The 15,937-nt window shown below is 59.1% G+C and overlaps 1 protein-coding gene across 1 annotated transcript; it reads right to left on the bottom strand.

The window, feature by feature from the left end:
* Positions 1 to 2,711: 2,711 nt before the first annotated feature.
* F7 (coagulation factor VII) lies at positions 2,712 to 15,166 on the bottom strand (the record flags this gene model as incomplete). The annotated part of the gene is given in 9 exon segments (NM_001080136.1): positions 2,712 to 4,286; positions 5,096 to 5,219; positions 5,822 to 5,931; positions 6,905 to 7,045; positions 8,786 to 8,899; positions 8,973 to 8,997; positions 11,714 to 11,874; positions 14,052 to 14,135; positions 15,094 to 15,166. Coding segments are annotated over 9 exon segments (1,419 nt in total). The 3' UTR covers positions 2,712 to 3,690.
* Positions 15,167 to 15,937: the final 771 nt, after the last annotated feature.

The raw sequence follows: 15,937 nt of genomic DNA, 5'->3' as shown, positions 1-15,937 counted from the left end.
TGTTGTGCGGCTGCTTGTCACTTGGCTTAGGCCCCCTGATTGGAGCCGAGGCCCGCTGGCGACGCAGGGGAATGACCACGCTGGGAACACAGCCACTCTGGCCCCACCTTCCCCAGGCAGAGCTGGGCAGCCGGAGAGGCCCCGCAGAACCTCATCCTCATCGGTCACCAGGTCCGCGGGCGCGGGGACTTTCTGTTCTAAGAATAAAAACATCATTTCATGCTTGTTTTGTAGTTTCCAGATGTTTACATCTAGCTCTCAGTCCTCACAATCACATAAAAATATCATTTTTCCAGAACAGAAAACTACGTATAGAGAGCACAGAAGCCGGAGCCCGGGGCCACCGGCAGTGAGTGTGGGGTCTGAGCCCAGGACTTCTGCCCCAAGGCCCTGCTTGCTTCTGGGTGGGCCCTTCCGCTCACGGCCATTCTCTGGGTGGTGTCAGGTGGTCTGATGTCACGGGGGGGCTTGGCATCTGCACCACGGTCTCCCACAGGCCAGGCTGGTACCTGCCCCACCCACCCCCAAACCTTCTGTGCCCACATGGTCCCAACATGTACTTCTGTGGGGAGTGGCCCTCCCCTGACCATCTGGAGGTACAGGCTCTGTCTGAAACCCCTCCTGACCTGCCCACCACTGGCCACACTGTTCCGAGGCTGAGAGGGCTTCTGGGCTCATTCTCCAGCACAGAAACCTCCTGTCACCAGGTCCCTGAGCATCTCCGCTCAATGGCTGTGGGAGTCACCGGGAGGTGCAGCCAGGATTTTTGCTTCTGGGGTCCCTGGAATAAATGGTCTAAAACTTGGCCAGTGTGGCAATCACTACCTGCTATGCCGTAGTGGCCGGAGCAACGCCCCTAAAACCCACAGTGCTGGCCACTGCCTCACGGTGTGTCTGCCTTGATGTGTTGCCCGTCTCGCAGCCACCTGCACCTGGGCCTGGTGTGCACACATTGTGCGTCATTGTGCCTGGCACACAGGAGGTGCTCACTGGGCCCCACCCGAGTACACAAACTGATGGCACTGGGTGCCAACGCCAGGGTAGCCTCCCACGGTGGGCACCACGCACAGCCCAGTCCTCTGAGAGGGGCCTTCCTGGTGGCACCAGATGTCTTGACTCCTGCCTCTCGTGGTCTCCACACTCCGACATCGCCTCTAGGCACGTTTGTATGGAGAGACCAATGTGGTGTGTGCACCAGCAGCAGGATGCTCATGGCAGACATGCAGTCTTTTTCATCAACGCTGGGTGGTGATGCTGGCTTTGGAGGCCCGAGCCTGCCGCCTCGCCCCACCCTGTCGCAGGCCCATGGCCAGTGGCCTCCCTGTATTCTATCTCGCCACTCACAGAAAGCTGGAGCTGAGCCATGGCAGGTGGCACGTCCCATAAGAAATGTAGCCTTCGGTCCAGGCGCGGTGGCTCAAGCCTGTAATCCCAGCACTTTGGGAGGCCGAGACGGGCGGATCACGAGGTCAGGAGTTCGAGACCATCCTGGCTAACACGGTGAAACCCCGTCTCTACTAAAAAATACAAAAAACTAGCCGGGCGAGGTGGCGGGCGCCTGTAGTCCCGGCTACTCGGGAGGCTGAGGCAGGAGAATGGCGTAAAAGCCCAGGAGGCAGAGCTTGCAGTGAGCTGAGATCCGGCCACTGCACTCCAGCCTGGGCGACACAGCGAGACTCCGTCTCAAAAAAAAAAAAAAAAAAAAATGTAGCCTTCGAGGGTGCCCAGGCCCTTCAGCAAAGTTTCTGGAGAGTCCCGGGCCCCCTCCTTCAGCAGCACCGTGAGGTGGGTGCCTGCATTTCCCATTGGCAAGAAGGGAGGCTGGCACCCCACCAGGACCCCGCATGACTCCCCGGTCACTCGGACAAAAGAGAAAGCAGAGCCAGCTCTGACCTGATCAGGGCCCGCCACTGGCCCCCGTCCCTGTGTGGGGGCATTAGGAACTGGGGTCTGGCCAGGGTCAGCCAGCATCTTCGGCAGAGGTCCTGACACTAATCATGCTGGGCTTGGCGGGTCAGCTGGTCTGTCTGGCTGGACATCTGTCACGGCCACTCCATGGACACTAACGTGGGTGTGTTCCCATAAAACTTTATTTACAAGAGCAGGGTGGCTTGGAAGCAGCCCTCGGCTGTAGTTCACGGACCCTGTCTGCTCTAAAGTAGATGTTGCCTGAGTGCCCCCGAGGTGGGTTGCTGGTGCCTGCCTTGCTGCTGTGAGCGCCACTGGTGCCCAGGACGGCCCTGCAGGGATGGCGTTGAGTCTGCTCTCTGAGCCATGCTTGCTGGAGTCTGAGTGTGGGCAGTGTCTGTCACCTCCCCATTTCTCTGCTCATGTGTTTCTCATTCTTCCCCCACCACCCTGGGGACTCAGCAAGAGTGCAGCTTGCCAGGTCCTCCCACTGCAGCCAGGGCCTGGGAACCTGCATTTAGTGGTATGTCCCTGATTCTCAAGCAGGAGCTCCCAGGGTCTCTGCGAAATATCATTGACAAGGGCTGTGGCAGGGAGAGAACAACCAATTCCACAGGGTCCTGGGAGCTACAGCCTCAAACATCTATCAAAGAGCTTTTGTTTTTAAAAAGAACAGCTGCCATGTGAGGGTTCATTTCAGTGATGCTGAAAACTGTGAAAGAAAAAAGCATCTCAGAGGATGAGCACTGGGGGCTCTGAAAATGAATCACAGGCTACACGGTGGGTGGCAGGCCCCACAGGCGTGCGGAGGAGATGCAACCATTTATTGTGAAGTTGGGAAGCCGGTGGGGAACGGCCTGTGCAGCCCGGCACATTTGGGGGAGAGTTTGGGGCATTTGCCAACATGCATGGTGATGCTTCTGAATTGTCTGAAATGAAGATGATAATGGATAAGAACGAGAAAAGTGAGAGCTAAACAACCGCCTTTGGAGGACAGCACACATGGAGTCAGCATCGGTGTGTGTGCATCCGTGTGTGCATATCTGTGTGTGTACATTAGTGTGTGTGCACTCATCCATGTGTGTGCATATCTGTGTATGTGCACATCGGTGTGTGCGTATCTCTCTGCATCCGTGTGGGTGCATTAGTGTGTGTGTGCATTGGTGTGGTGTGCACGCATCCGTGTGTGCGCATATCTGTGTATATGCATCCGTGTATGTGCATATCTCTGTATGTGTGTGTGTCAGTGTGTTTGCATATCTCTGTGTGACCCTCTGTGTGTGCATCCGTGTGTGTGCATATCTCTGTGTGTGTGCATTGGTGTGTGTGTATGCATCCACGTGTGTACATGCCTCTAGTGTCTCCAGCAATGAAGGCAGAACAGCAGCCTGAGGCCAGCAGATCACGGGCAGGTGGGCTTGGCTGAAGAGAGATAAGGAGGCTCAGCTGGGCTGTCTGCCTCCAGGACAACCGCGGCATTCCCCTGCCCCTCTGTCCAGCGCCTGTCTGCCTCTGCATCTCATCTTTTCGATTCCTTCTCTGTGTCTCTATTAGGCTCTTTGAATCTTGGAGTCTCTTTGAGTCTCTCCATGTCCTCAGAACCTCTCCCTCAGTCTCTCCCTGTCTCTTTGTCTCTCTGTTTCTGTCTCTGTCTCCCTCCCCACCTCTCCCTCCCTCCCATGCCCTCCTCTACCCCATGAACTGCAGAAGAATCGATGGGATTTTGTGCCAGAACAGTTCTACACAGCCTTGGCTTTCTCTCCAGGGCGCAGGGCTGCTAGGCTAGGGAAATGGGGCTCGCAGGAGGACGCCTGGGCGTGGCTCTGAGTGCATGAGCTTTTGCAGCCACTCGATGTACTGGGAGACCCTGGTGTACACCCCGAAGTGGCCCACGGCCGCGCAGCCCTGGCCCCAGCTGACGATGCCTGTCAGGTACCACGTGCCCCGGTAGCGGGTGGCGTGTGGGCCTCCACTGTCCCCCTTGCAGGAGTCCCTGCTGCCGTCCGAGTAGCCGGCACAGAACATGTACTCCGTGATATTCGGGGAGGCTTCCGCCTTCTGTGACTGCTGCAGGCAGTCCTGGGTCATCAGCCGGGGCACGTTGAGGGCCATGAGCTCCAGGGCTGTGGCACCACGGTCCAGCAGCTGACCCCAGCCGCTGACCAACGAGAAGCGCACGAAGGCCAGCGTCCTCTCGGAGAACGTCCGTTCGGGCAGGCAGAGGGGCACCACATGGTCAGTGAGGACCACGGGCTGCTGCAGGCGGAGCAGCGCGATGTCGTGGTTGGTGGCGCCCAGGACATACGTGCTGGGGATGATGACCTGCGCCACCCGCCGGCTCTGCTCATCCCCTTCGTGCTCGCTGAGGTCGTGCTCGCCTGGAAGGAGGGAGCCTTGCTCAGGCCCATCCCACTACCTGCTGCCTGGCCCCCTGGTGCATGGGGACGGGCTGTGGCCATTTCTAGGTCTGCAGGGGCTGCAGTCTCCTTTTGGGGTGAGGGGGGCCTGCATCCAACCCCAAGGTGACCTGGCCAGCCTGCCGCAGGTGGCAGCCTGTGGCTCACATGGGGACGTGTGAACTGGGGTGAATCTGGGGCCTGGGCGTTGAGGTGGGGAAGGGGTGCTGCGACCTGGCAGCTGGGGGGGCAGGGTGTGCCCTGATTCTCCACAGTTCTTCCCAGCCAAGTGCCCTCCTGGGAATGTTCATCTCACCTGTAAACCCAGTGAGCACAGTCCCTGCCACCCAGTGGTCCCACGAAGCCCTGGGAGTTGCATCCTCCTATGGGCTCTTGGCCAGGTGAGGCAGGATGGGCAGAACCCCTGTCTTTTACCATTTTATTTGGGCATGGGAAAGTGGCTGAGAGGACGGTGGCCACAGCAGTCATGCCTAGCACAGTTGCTCCCCTTTTGGAGATGTCTGTCTGTCTGTGGAAGTGACAGCACGAAGCCCAGAGCTGCGGCCCCTGAGACACTTGAGAGCCGTGGTCAGACAGGGGAGAGTGGCGCCTACTCAGCACCATCGCCAGACGGGAGAGTGGCGCGTAACCAGCACAGCAGTCAGATGGGAGAGCAGTACCCACCCAGCAACGCGGTCAGAGGAGAGTGGTACCTACCCAGCACCGCGGTCACACAGGGGAGAGCGGCACCTACCCAGCACCGCGGTCACACAGGGGAGAGCGGCACCTACCCAGCACCGCGGTCAAGTTCCTCCAGCTCTTGATTTTGTCGAAACAGTGGGCCGCAGAGACCACCCAGATGGTGTTTATCAGGGTCCCTCCACACAGCTGAGCTCCATTCACCAACAACAGGACCTGGGCGGGGGGACAGGAGGCATGGAAGTCACATTACTGTCATTGTTTCTCTGATGACTCGCCCTCCCGGGCACGCCAAGGGACCTCTGGCATTGCACAATTTGTTTCTGAAATCCTGGGGTCTTTGCAGATCCCTCCCAGGCAAAGCTGCTCAGACCTGGCTCTGGGAGGCTGTGCCCCTCTCTAGCCGAGACGTGCTCTTGGGCACAGCCCAACAATACAAACGTCGCTGTGAGATTTCACTGTTCACCTCACGGGATCTCCACATAGCTTTGATCCAATGCTCCTGATTTTGCAAAGATCAGGCAAAGATCCCACCTCAAAGAGTAACAGTGAGGACGACGTGACAACTCGGGAGGGGCATCTCGCAGGGTTCTCTGCACAGGGTAGACCCTCAGCGAGTGTCGCCTTCTTTTCTCCTTCCTTGCCCCACTGAAAGCATGGGGGTGCAGCGAGCTAGAGGTTCTAGGTGGGCTGACTTGGAGCCTGGTGGCCTTGGGGCTGACCTGCCCATTTTCCCTTCCAGAACTGTTGTTCAGCTCACATTCAAAAGGCTCCAAGACCCTCAGGGCTTGGAATCCTGAAGCCAAGGGAAGCCTTACCTGCCATGGACACTCCCCTTTGGGGCACACCCTGCCCCCAACAATTCGGCCTTGGGGTTTGCTGGCATTTCTTTTTTCCAGAATAGGTATTTTTCCACATGGATATTCAACTGTGTAAAACAAAAGTCAGAAAGATGCAGAAATTTGTGAAGGATGAACGAGCCACTAGGAAAGATTCAGAAACACCCATCCTCTGAGAGGCCTTGAGGCCGAGGCTATGGGAGGCCCCCAGGAGCAGGAGCTGCCAGGGCCCAGGGATGGTGGAAAGCAGGGCCTCGGCTGGGCCTGACTGCTGGGGCTGGGCCATGAGAGGCCCTTGCGGAAGTGGCTGGCTGAGGAGACAATGGTCAGGGCTGGTTTTGGAGGAGATGGAGGGCTTATGTCTTAATATTGCCCTCTGCTCACTTTTCAGGGGGAAAATGTGTTGCTTGACTTTAGTAAAAGGTGAATGAAATTCTACCTAAAGATGAATCAACGTCACAAACAACTCTGTTGTTTTGATCCCACGCTTAGTTTTGATCTGCTCCAATCAAGGTCGTGGGCCAGAAAGAAAACCTGAGGAGGTGGTGGGCTGAGTCCCAGGCTGTGTGGCCAGGGTGGGCACGTCCACCTCTTCGAGACACAGTGGGCGTGGGGTGTCCCTGCCTTTGGAAGTGCAGCCCATTTGTTCCAGGCTGGTTTGGAGAAACATCCCATTTTCCCAGGAGCCTTTACAAGTTTTGGAATTCAGAGCGGGCAGCAGTCAGTACAGACACTGCCTGTGCCAAGGTAGATTCACGAACCCCAGCGGAGGTCCTGCGAGTGGGAGTTGGACGTGAGATAGAGCCTTGCTTGGCTCCCCTGGTCTGCCTAGCATGGGTAGGGGGCCTGAGGCCATTCAGGGACTGCCCCCAGGGTGCCCATCCTAGTCACTGTCGCTCTGGCCTGTGCCACCCTTGGTGCCCAGATCCTGCCTCACGGTTGGTCAGCGCATGGTTGGTGCTCAGATGTGAAGCCACCCCCACCCGTCTTTTGTCCAGTAAGAGAATCCGTAGTGGGACAGGGACTGGTGTCATCTGGGACTGGGACATGAAGCCTGGTCACCTGTGGGCATGCAGGACACCCCGTCTGCCAGCAGCGAGTACCCCTCGTGGCACCAACAGGAGCGCTTGGCACCCGCGTGGTCACTGCAGTACTGCTCACAGCCGCCGTTCTCGTTCACGCAGATCAGCTGGTCGTCCTTGTCTGCGGACAGGAAGGGGATACCCTGAGAGGGGCCTCTTTGGGTCAGTGAGAGCCAGCCCCGGGGGATGCCATGCCCTAAGTCAGCAGCGGCGTTCTGCCTGGAAGGGGCACTGAGCTGTGGGCGACAGAGCCTGAGCTTGGCACCGCCTGCTCCGTGGACTGATCCAAAGGACAAGGCCTGGATCAGAGGAGTCACATGTCTGAACAGCCTTGCCAGTCGGGGGCAGCGCTGGCTGCAGTTGCATTTGGGGGGGTGCCTGGCTGGTGGGCAGTGGCCTCCAGGGTGACCACTCTTCCGAGCAGCTGATGGGAAGCTGAGGGGAGCCTGGGGGAAAGTGAAAGTCCCGTAGGGATGGTAAAAGTATCCAAGGGACTTCCAATCAGAGACTCAACTGACGAGAGGACCAGAGCGCTGAGACAGTTCTCCAAGCTGGCCTCATGCCACCGTGAGCCCGCCTAGGGACAGTCAGTCCCAGCACTGGCCATGGGCTCAGACAGAAGCAGCAGAACCGGCAGCCCGACTTTGATTGATGTGGGCAAGGGCAGTGGCCCTGAGTAAGTCCAGGACTCCGGCGGGAAGGGCTGCCCTGCAGGATGCACACCAGGGCTGCTGGGCACCAGGGCTGAGCAGAGATCCCCAGGCATTCTGGACCCAGATGACCAGCAGGAAGCCTCTCTCTTCAGCCTGCCCCACCTTGCTGGGCTCTCTTCTACTTAGAGAAGAAAGTGGCTGCTGTGCCGGAGAGCTCGTTCAGTGTGAGAATGAACCACCTTGGGTGGTCAAGGATGAGCTGCTGTTCCCAGGGAAAGGGTAGCCTTTGCCTTGGCTCCTGGGAAGTGATCGCTAAGCCCTTGGAAGGGTGACCACACATTTCCTGGGAAGTGATCGCTAAGCCCTGAGGGAATGTTGGTGTTTACCCGGACCTTGGGCCATGCTGGATGGTCTAGCTGACAATGTGATGATGGCAGGGCCTCGGGCCACACTATTGGCTTGGCCTCTGGAGGGGCTGAGACTGAGGTCAGCCGTGTGGGTGGTCAGCTGGGTCTGTGTGATTGAGCCCTGATAAAACCTCTGGACACCGGGGCTCATAGAGCTTCCCAAGTTGGCAGTACTTCCCACGTCTCATCACACGTCTTTCTGGGAGAAGTGTCCACATGACCCCACAGGGAGGGGACAATGGGAAGTTTGTGCCCGGTTCCTCTGCAGACTTAAGTAAGCTTCCTTTGCTGTAATAAATGGTAACTGTGAGTGTATCCACTTCAGTGGGTTCTATGAGTCCTTCTAGTGAATTACTGAACCTAAGGGAAGTTGGGGGCCTCAAACTTTGCAATAATTTAATATTCAGATGGTAAACAAAACAAAACAAAACCAAAAACAAACAAACAAACAAAAAACACCTCAAACCTTTGTAATGGAAAGTAGAGAAGGGGAAGTTTACCAAGCGGTGCTGCCTGGTGGGACGTGGAAGTGGGACAGGGACACAGGGACTCTCAGCTGGGCCATCTCGAGGGCTGAGAATTGCCCAGGGCCGGGAGCCCAAGGGGCCACTGAGTCTGAGAATTAGAACCTTGGGTCCCTGTCAAAGACCTCAGACTAGAAGGGACTTCAAGGTCACCTAGACCAAATTCCAACTGGGGCTGAGCCCAGAATGCCCGGTCCACACACCCCACCAGGTTGTGCACCCTGCAACCCGGTTGGCCAGGCCCTCTGCAAATATGGGACCCAAAGTGGGGCCTCACTCTTCTCACAGTTCCGGCCCTCGAAGGAAGGGAGGCAGAAGCAGATATAGGACTGGAGCTGGTCCTTGCAGGAGCCCCCATTCTGGCACGGATTTGAGGCACACTGGTCCCCATCTGTGGAATGGGCTGGCGTCAGTACGCTGAGGAGAAGGGTTGCAGGCAGGATTGGTGGCGATCATCTACTCACCACTGTAAGAAATCCAGAACAGCTTCTGAGGGAACAAAAGAGAAAGCCTCGTGAGCACCTTCACCAGCGCACCCAACGGTGAGCACTGGACAAACCACGAGCTGGGGTTGGGGAACTTGGACCTGGGCCTGGCAGGGTGGGCTCAGGAAGCCAGACTTTCCTGCAGAGCTGAGGTAGATTTCTTCCAATCTTGGCCCCTCCCCAGGACTTCTGAAACTGTGGGTGACCACACATTTCCTGCTCCCAGGTCAGAACACCCGAGGTTCAGCCCTGACTCTTCTGTCGCTGAGCTGTGGACCTGGGATGAGGTACACAGGCTTTGAGCCACAGCTCCATCTCTGACAGGGTGGCCACACACACCGGCTGACACCGGGAGAGGGTGCAGTAGCAGATGCAAAATCTTCCACAAACAGCAAAAGCACTCCACAGAAAAAAGTGATTGCTGAAGAAACTGTTGGCCACCTAAACTTAAACTCACAGGGTGCTGTGAGAATACAACAGATGAGAAATGCTTTGAAAACTAGGTGGATAAAAATGCTAGGCATGACCATCCTCAATTTGCCCGGAAAGGGTCATGTTAGCCTTTGTCTCAGACAGCTGGACTTCCTGTGAGTGTGAGGCTTCCTGTGAGCATGAGGTGTCCTGTGAATGTGAAGTGTCTTGTGCATATGAGATGTGGTTCTCTGTGACTGTGAGGCATCCTGCGTGAGACATCCTAAGAGTGTGAGGTGTGGCGACCTGAGTGTGAGATAATCTGAGTGTGAGGGGTCCTGTGAGAGTGAGATGATCTGTGTGAGGTGTGGTGACCTGTGAGTGTGAAGGGTGCCTTGTGTGAGGTGACCTGTGAGTGTGAAGTGTGCCCTGAGTGTGAGGTATCCTGTGAGAATGAAGTGATCTGTATGAGGTGATCTGTGTGAGGTATGGTGACCTGTGGGAGTGAAGTGTGCCCTGTATGAGGTGTCCTGTGAGAGTGAGGTGCCCTGTGAGAGTGAGGTGATCTGTGAGCGGGAGGTGAGGTGTGATCTGTGAGTGAAGTGTGCCCTGTGTGATCTGTGAGTGAGGTGACCTGTGAGAACGAAGTGTCCCCTGTGTGAGGTGATCGGTGTTGAGGTGATCTGTGAGTGTGAGGTGTCCTGTGTGAGGGAACCTGTGAGTGTGAAGTGTGCCCTGTGTGTGAGGTGATCTGTGTGAGCAAGGTGATTTGTGTGAGGTGACCTGTGGGTGAGGTATGAGTGTGACGTGACCTGTGAGTGTGATGGATGTCCTGTGAGGGTGAGATGATCTATGTGAGCTGATGTGTGTGAGGTGTGGTGACCTGTGAGAGTCGTGGGCCTGGTGTGAGGTGACCTGCGAATGTGAAGTGTGCCCTGTGTGTGAGGTGACTGTGTGAGGGGACCTGAGAGTTTGATGTAACGTGTGTGAGGTGACGAGTGTGAGGTGTCCTGTGTGTGATGGGACCCATGAGTGTGAAGTGCATCCTGTGTGAGGTAACCTGTGTGAGGGGACCTGTGAGTGTGAAGTGTGCCCTGTGAGGTGACTGTGTGAGGGGACCTGTGTGAAGTGTGCACTGTGTGAGGTGACTGTGTGAGGTGTCCTGTGTGAGGGGACCTGTGAGTGTGAAGTGTGCACTGTGTGAGGTGACTGTGTGAGGTGACCTGTGTGAGGGGACCTGTGAGTGTGAAGTGTACACTGTGTGAGGTGACTGTGTGAGGGGACCTGTGAGTTTGACATAACCTGAGGTGGCCTGTGAGTGTGAAGTGTGTCCTGTCCGAAGTGTCCTGTGAGAGTGAGGTGATCTGTGAGTGTGAAGTGTCCTATAAGAGTGAGGTGATCTGTGTGAGGTGTAATGACCTGTGAGTCTGAAGTGCACCCTGAGTGTGAGGTGTCCTGAGTGTGAAGTGTGCCCAGTGTGAGGTGTCCTCTGAGTGAGGTGATCTGTGTGAGGTGTCGAATGTGAGGTGACCCGTGAGTGTGAAGTGTGCCCTGTGTGAGGTGTCTTGTGTGAGGCGTCCTGTGTGAGGTGTAATGACCTGTGAGCTTGAAGTGCACCCTGAGTGTGAGGTGTCCCGAGTGTGAAGTGTGCCCAGTGTGAGGTGTCGAATGTGAGGTGACCTGTGAGTGTGAAGTGCGCCGTGTGAGGTGTCTTGTGTGAGGCGTCCTGTGTGAGGTGTAATGACCTGTGAGTTTGAAGTGCACCCTGAGTGTGAGGTGTCCTGTGTGAGGTGACCCGTGAGTGTGAGGTGGAGAAAGCCCCAGGTCCCCACGTTTTTTCTCCCCGACATGTGCCCTGCGGAGGTGCCGCTGGTGGCATGGTGTGGGCCGCGAGCAGCTCCCCCAGGCCAGCTTCTCACCACGTCCCTTCTGTGAGCGCGCATCTGTGATGCGCAGACTGCCCCGGATCCTTATGGGATTGGGGGGCCTCCCTTAGGAAGTTAAGGGGGACACCCTAAGTGTGCTTTTCAAATCGTATTTTCTGATGTGAAAACCGGCATGCGCGGAGTGGCCGCGTAGGGAGAGCGTGCGCCTGGTAGGGTGTTCCTGGAAACGGGGAGGGAGGGGAATCGCCCAGGAAAGCGGAGTCACCCCAGGCGGAAAGCGACCCCCGCAGGAAGCGCAGTGCGGGCGCCGCTGCGTGTTCGCCGCTCACAGCCACAGCCGGAGAGACACAGGCGGCCCCACACGGCCTGGTCCAGCGCCGCCTGCAGTCTCAGCGGTGCGGGGCGCCCCGAGGCTGCGCTCACCGTCCTCTCCAGGTCCTTGAAGATCTCCCGGGCCTCCTCGAAGGAGCATTGCTCCTCCTTGCACTCCCTCTCCAGGGAGCCCGGCCGCAGCTCCTCCAGGAACGAGTTGGCGCGCCGCTGCCTGTGCAGGACGCCATGGGCTTCCTCCTGGGTTACGAAGACTGAAAAACGCGAGTTCCGTGAAACGCTCACCGCTTGCCGCGCCCAGTCCTCGGAGACCGCCCCACGGCCCTGCCCCACGCAGCGGGGGCATCGCAGTTTCCCACCCCGTCCTGGGGTAGGGGAGCGGCGCTGCTGGCAGGCCTGGCTGGGCGTCCTCCCTGCGGTGCTCCTGGGGCGATCACCCCCCTCACTCATCCTTCCCGGCCCGGCCTCTCCGCTTCCAGGGGCTGATCCCGAGGGCGCGCTCAGGGGCACGCGCGGAAGCTGGGCCGAAGGGGGCCGCGGGCGCCGCCGCATAAATGTGAGGCTGGGGGTTAATGCCGGCGAAGAGAAGGCGGCGCGGCCCGGGTGCTGGGCACCCGCCTGGGCCCACATGAACCGCGCGCCAACGCCGCCTTGGCGGTGCACAGCCGCCCGCGGAAAGCCAAATCCCTCGTCTCCATCCGCACCGCGTCTCCGGCGGCCAGATCTGCCTTCCCCAAGCCCCGCCCCAGGGCGAGGCAAGCCCGTGCGCTCAGCTCCGAGCAGGCCGTTCTTCAGGACGCCCTGCAGCTGAGGGTCCGAGGCGCGGCCCCTGCCCGGCTCCCCCGACACCGAGCCCCAGGCTTCCTCGCCGGCTCTGGGCGGGCCTGGGCTCCTGCCGCCTCCCCCTCCTCCGCTTGGGGCCCCTCTGTGCCCTGCGACCCCTCGGAGCGCCAGACCTCGCGCGGATCCTCCTGGGGCCGGTCCTGAGAGCAGAGCCCCCGCTACAGCTCCTGGCCTCTCCGTAACCCCGACGGTTACTTGTAGGCAAGTAGGACCCCCGCTTTGCCCATGGAAAACGGGGTCGGCGAGGGCCAAGGGCGCCCAGGGCGAGGCAAGCCCGTGCGCTCAGCTCTGAGCAGGCCGTTCTTCAGGACGCCCTGCAGCTGAGGGGACCGTCTCCCGGGAGCTGTGAGCTGTAGGCACCACGCGGTGGTGGACGAGGAGTGACCCCCGGGGCGGCCGCGCTGCCTGAACCCGCCTCAGCCCGCGAGGGGAGACTGGCCGGGCCGTGGGGCAGGCGGGAGAGGGAGGCCCGGGAGGAGGCCGACAGGACGCGCGGGAGGGGCTCTGGAGAGGCCGCAGGAGGCGCGTTCGGGAGGGACGACCTTTGCTGGGAGGACGAGGCCTCAGGTGGACGCAGGTGGCAGTTGGGCAGGAGCCCGAGTTCTGCAGGAGCGGCCTAAATCGGTTACTGAGCGCGGAAGAAGGGACGGAAGGTGGGCGCTACTGGGCCACGTGGGGCCCAGAGAAACGCCACCGTCTGTTTCCTTTAAAATCAGTTTCACACGTCCACGTCCCTAGAGAACCGGTCTGGTTTGGAAGGAGGCTGAGGATGCAGGCGGGGGTCACCAAAGAATCCAGGAGGTGGGAGCTCTTGGAGGCGGAGTCCTCAGGGGAGGTGCCCCGGGCAGCAGGAGTGGGAAGGGTGTCCCTGCAGTCCCCCGACATCCAGGCCCCTGGGACACTCACACTCCCGGGACACCCACACCCCCAGGACACTCACACTCCCGGGACACCCGCTCCCAGGACACCCACACCCCCGGGACACCCACGCCCCCAAGCCACCCACGCCCCCGGGACACCCATGCCCCCAAGCCACCCACGCCCCGGGACACCCACACTTCCGGGACACCCACGCCCCTGGGACACCCACGCCCCGGGACACCCACGCTCTGGGACACCCATGCCTCCGGGACACCCACGCCCCTGGGATACCCACACTCCAGGGACACCCACGCTCTGGGACACCCATGCCCCCAGGACACCCACACTCCAGGGACACCCACGCCCCCGGGACACCCACACTTCTAGGACACCCACACCCCTGGAGGCTGGCGTGAGCTGAGCCCCTACCGCCCTGGGATGAAAGCAGATTTGCATCAGAAAATCTCTCAAGAACTGAGGCAAACCTGATGAATAACACAGGATTGTCTGGAAGGAACAGGATTTAACAAAGAAGATAAGGTCACCTGCACCCCAGTCCCAGGGAAGGCTGAACTGGAGCGGTCACTTCCTCTTGAGCAGGGAACACCCTCCTTGGGGGGCAGTGCAGTAGCCACCCCGCGGGCTGGCTCCTTGCCATGGGAGGCCAAGGAGGTGATGTTGGCCCCCACTGGGCCCCGGGACTAAACCAGTGGCAGTCCCTGCTCACCTCTGTGAGGCCCTGGCTTCCACAGCAGGTCCTGTGTTTTCTCCTCCTGAGGCCTCAGCGACCCCGCCTGGGGCAGGAAGGTGGCTGGGGTCATAAGGCCAGGTGTGAGCTGGGGCTGCAGCCCCACATCTCAGGCACTGTCCCTCACAGCCCACCCCCCTGCTCGCCATCCCCACACGCCATCCTCATGCCCCATTCACCATCCCCATGCCACACCCTGTACTCGCCATCCCCACCCCACTCACCATTCCCAGGCCCCAGCCCCACTCGCCATCCCCACCCCACAGTCACCATCCCCACGCCCCACCCCCCACTCGCCATCCCCACGCCACACCTGCCATCCCCATGCCCCACCTCCCACGCCATCCCCTCACCCCATCCCCCACACACCACACACCCTTTCCATTCCCCCTCCCCCACACCCCACACACCCGACACACCCCATGCTCAACACCTCCATGCCCCATTCCTTGCACTCCACATGCCACTTCCCACATCCCATCCCCCACACCCCACACACTTTCCCACACCCCCCTCCCGCACCCCACGCCCCATCCCTCATACCCCACATACCGTTTCCCAGGACCCACCCCCTCATGGCCCATCCTCCACACCCCACATGCCATCCCCACCCCCCATCCTCCACACCCCATCCCCCATGCCCCAGGCACCATCCCCCACACACTTGTCCTCCCCAGCCTGGGAGCAGCCTGTGAGCACCTCCCATACTCTGAGAGGCCCCCGACTCCCTGTGCTTGTCCAACCTAACAGGCAGGGGCCCATGGGGGCCAAGAAAGCACCACCCACTCCTAAAGTTCTTTGAAAAATAATCCCACCAAAGCCTGGGCTACTAAGAAGGGCCTCCCCTCCTGTGCCTGGATGCTGGTTTCTGGAAGGAAAACAATTGAACAGGAGCCACCAGAAAACCCTCCTGGTGAATGGGGGTGTCCAGAGCAAGGACGGTTTGGGAAGCCCGGGTCGGCTCCTGGATTTGCCCACTGCCCTTCCACCAAGTTTATGGGGAAAATCTCCCCGGACGCACCTGCAGCCAGACAGCCCTGAAGCCCAAGCAGAAGGCAGAGGAGCCCGAGGGCTCGAGAGACCATGATGAAATCTCTGCAGCGCTGCCTCTGCCTGTTGACATTCCCCATGGGACTGGCGGGCAAAGTTCTCTGCCTCCAAGGGCGACAGAGGGATGGGGGAGGGGGGGACAGAGGCGTCCTCTGAACACCCCAGCTGAGAGCTGCACCTGGCCGGCCAGTGGCCATGCATCCCCTGCTGCCCAGCTGCTGAGCTCAAGCAGGGAGGACAGGAGAAAGGTCAGGCGGCCCCAGTTGTGCTGCAAAGCGGATGGTTTTGTTGCCAGCGTGCAGGTGTTAAGGTGTGTGTGTGACACCAACACTTCAAATACGATCTAGAATTCCAAACCCCTAGGACATAGGAACATAGGTTGGGAAACAGATTTAAACTGCAGATGAAAACTTGGCCCATAGCAATAATGCGAGTCAATTCTGGAGAGCATATCTTGGGTGTGGATGTAAATATTTGAAGAGAGCCTCCAGGAGACCAGGCCAGCTAGGCCATTGTCTGCAAGGGAGGCCGGTTTCTTAGTTGAGCCACAGAGCCTGACTGAGAAGTGCTGGGAATAGGATCATTCTGGCCCTGAGCTGGGCAGCCCCACTCTGTTTTGACTGCAGGCAGCACCCCCATTCTCCAGCGGTCCACGTCTTACGTCTTTTGTTTGTTTTTGTTGTTGTTGTTTTGAGACGGAGTCTTGCTCTGTTGCCAGGCTGGAGAGTGCACTGGTGCAATCTCACTGCAACCTCCACCTCCCGGGTTCAAGAGATTCTTGTGCCTCAGCCTCCCGAGTAGCTGGGACCACAGGT

The sequence above is a fragment of the Macaca mulatta genome, chromosome 17 (assembly GCF_049350105.2).
Source record: "Macaca mulatta isolate MMU2019108-1 chromosome 17, T2T-MMU8v2.0, whole genome shotgun sequence".
NCBI classification, from domain to species: domain Eukaryota; kingdom Metazoa; phylum Chordata; class Mammalia; order Primates; family Cercopithecidae; genus Macaca; species Macaca mulatta.
The sequence above is the reverse complement of the archived record's forward strand: the minus strand, read 5'-3'. Positions and strand labels throughout refer to the sequence as shown.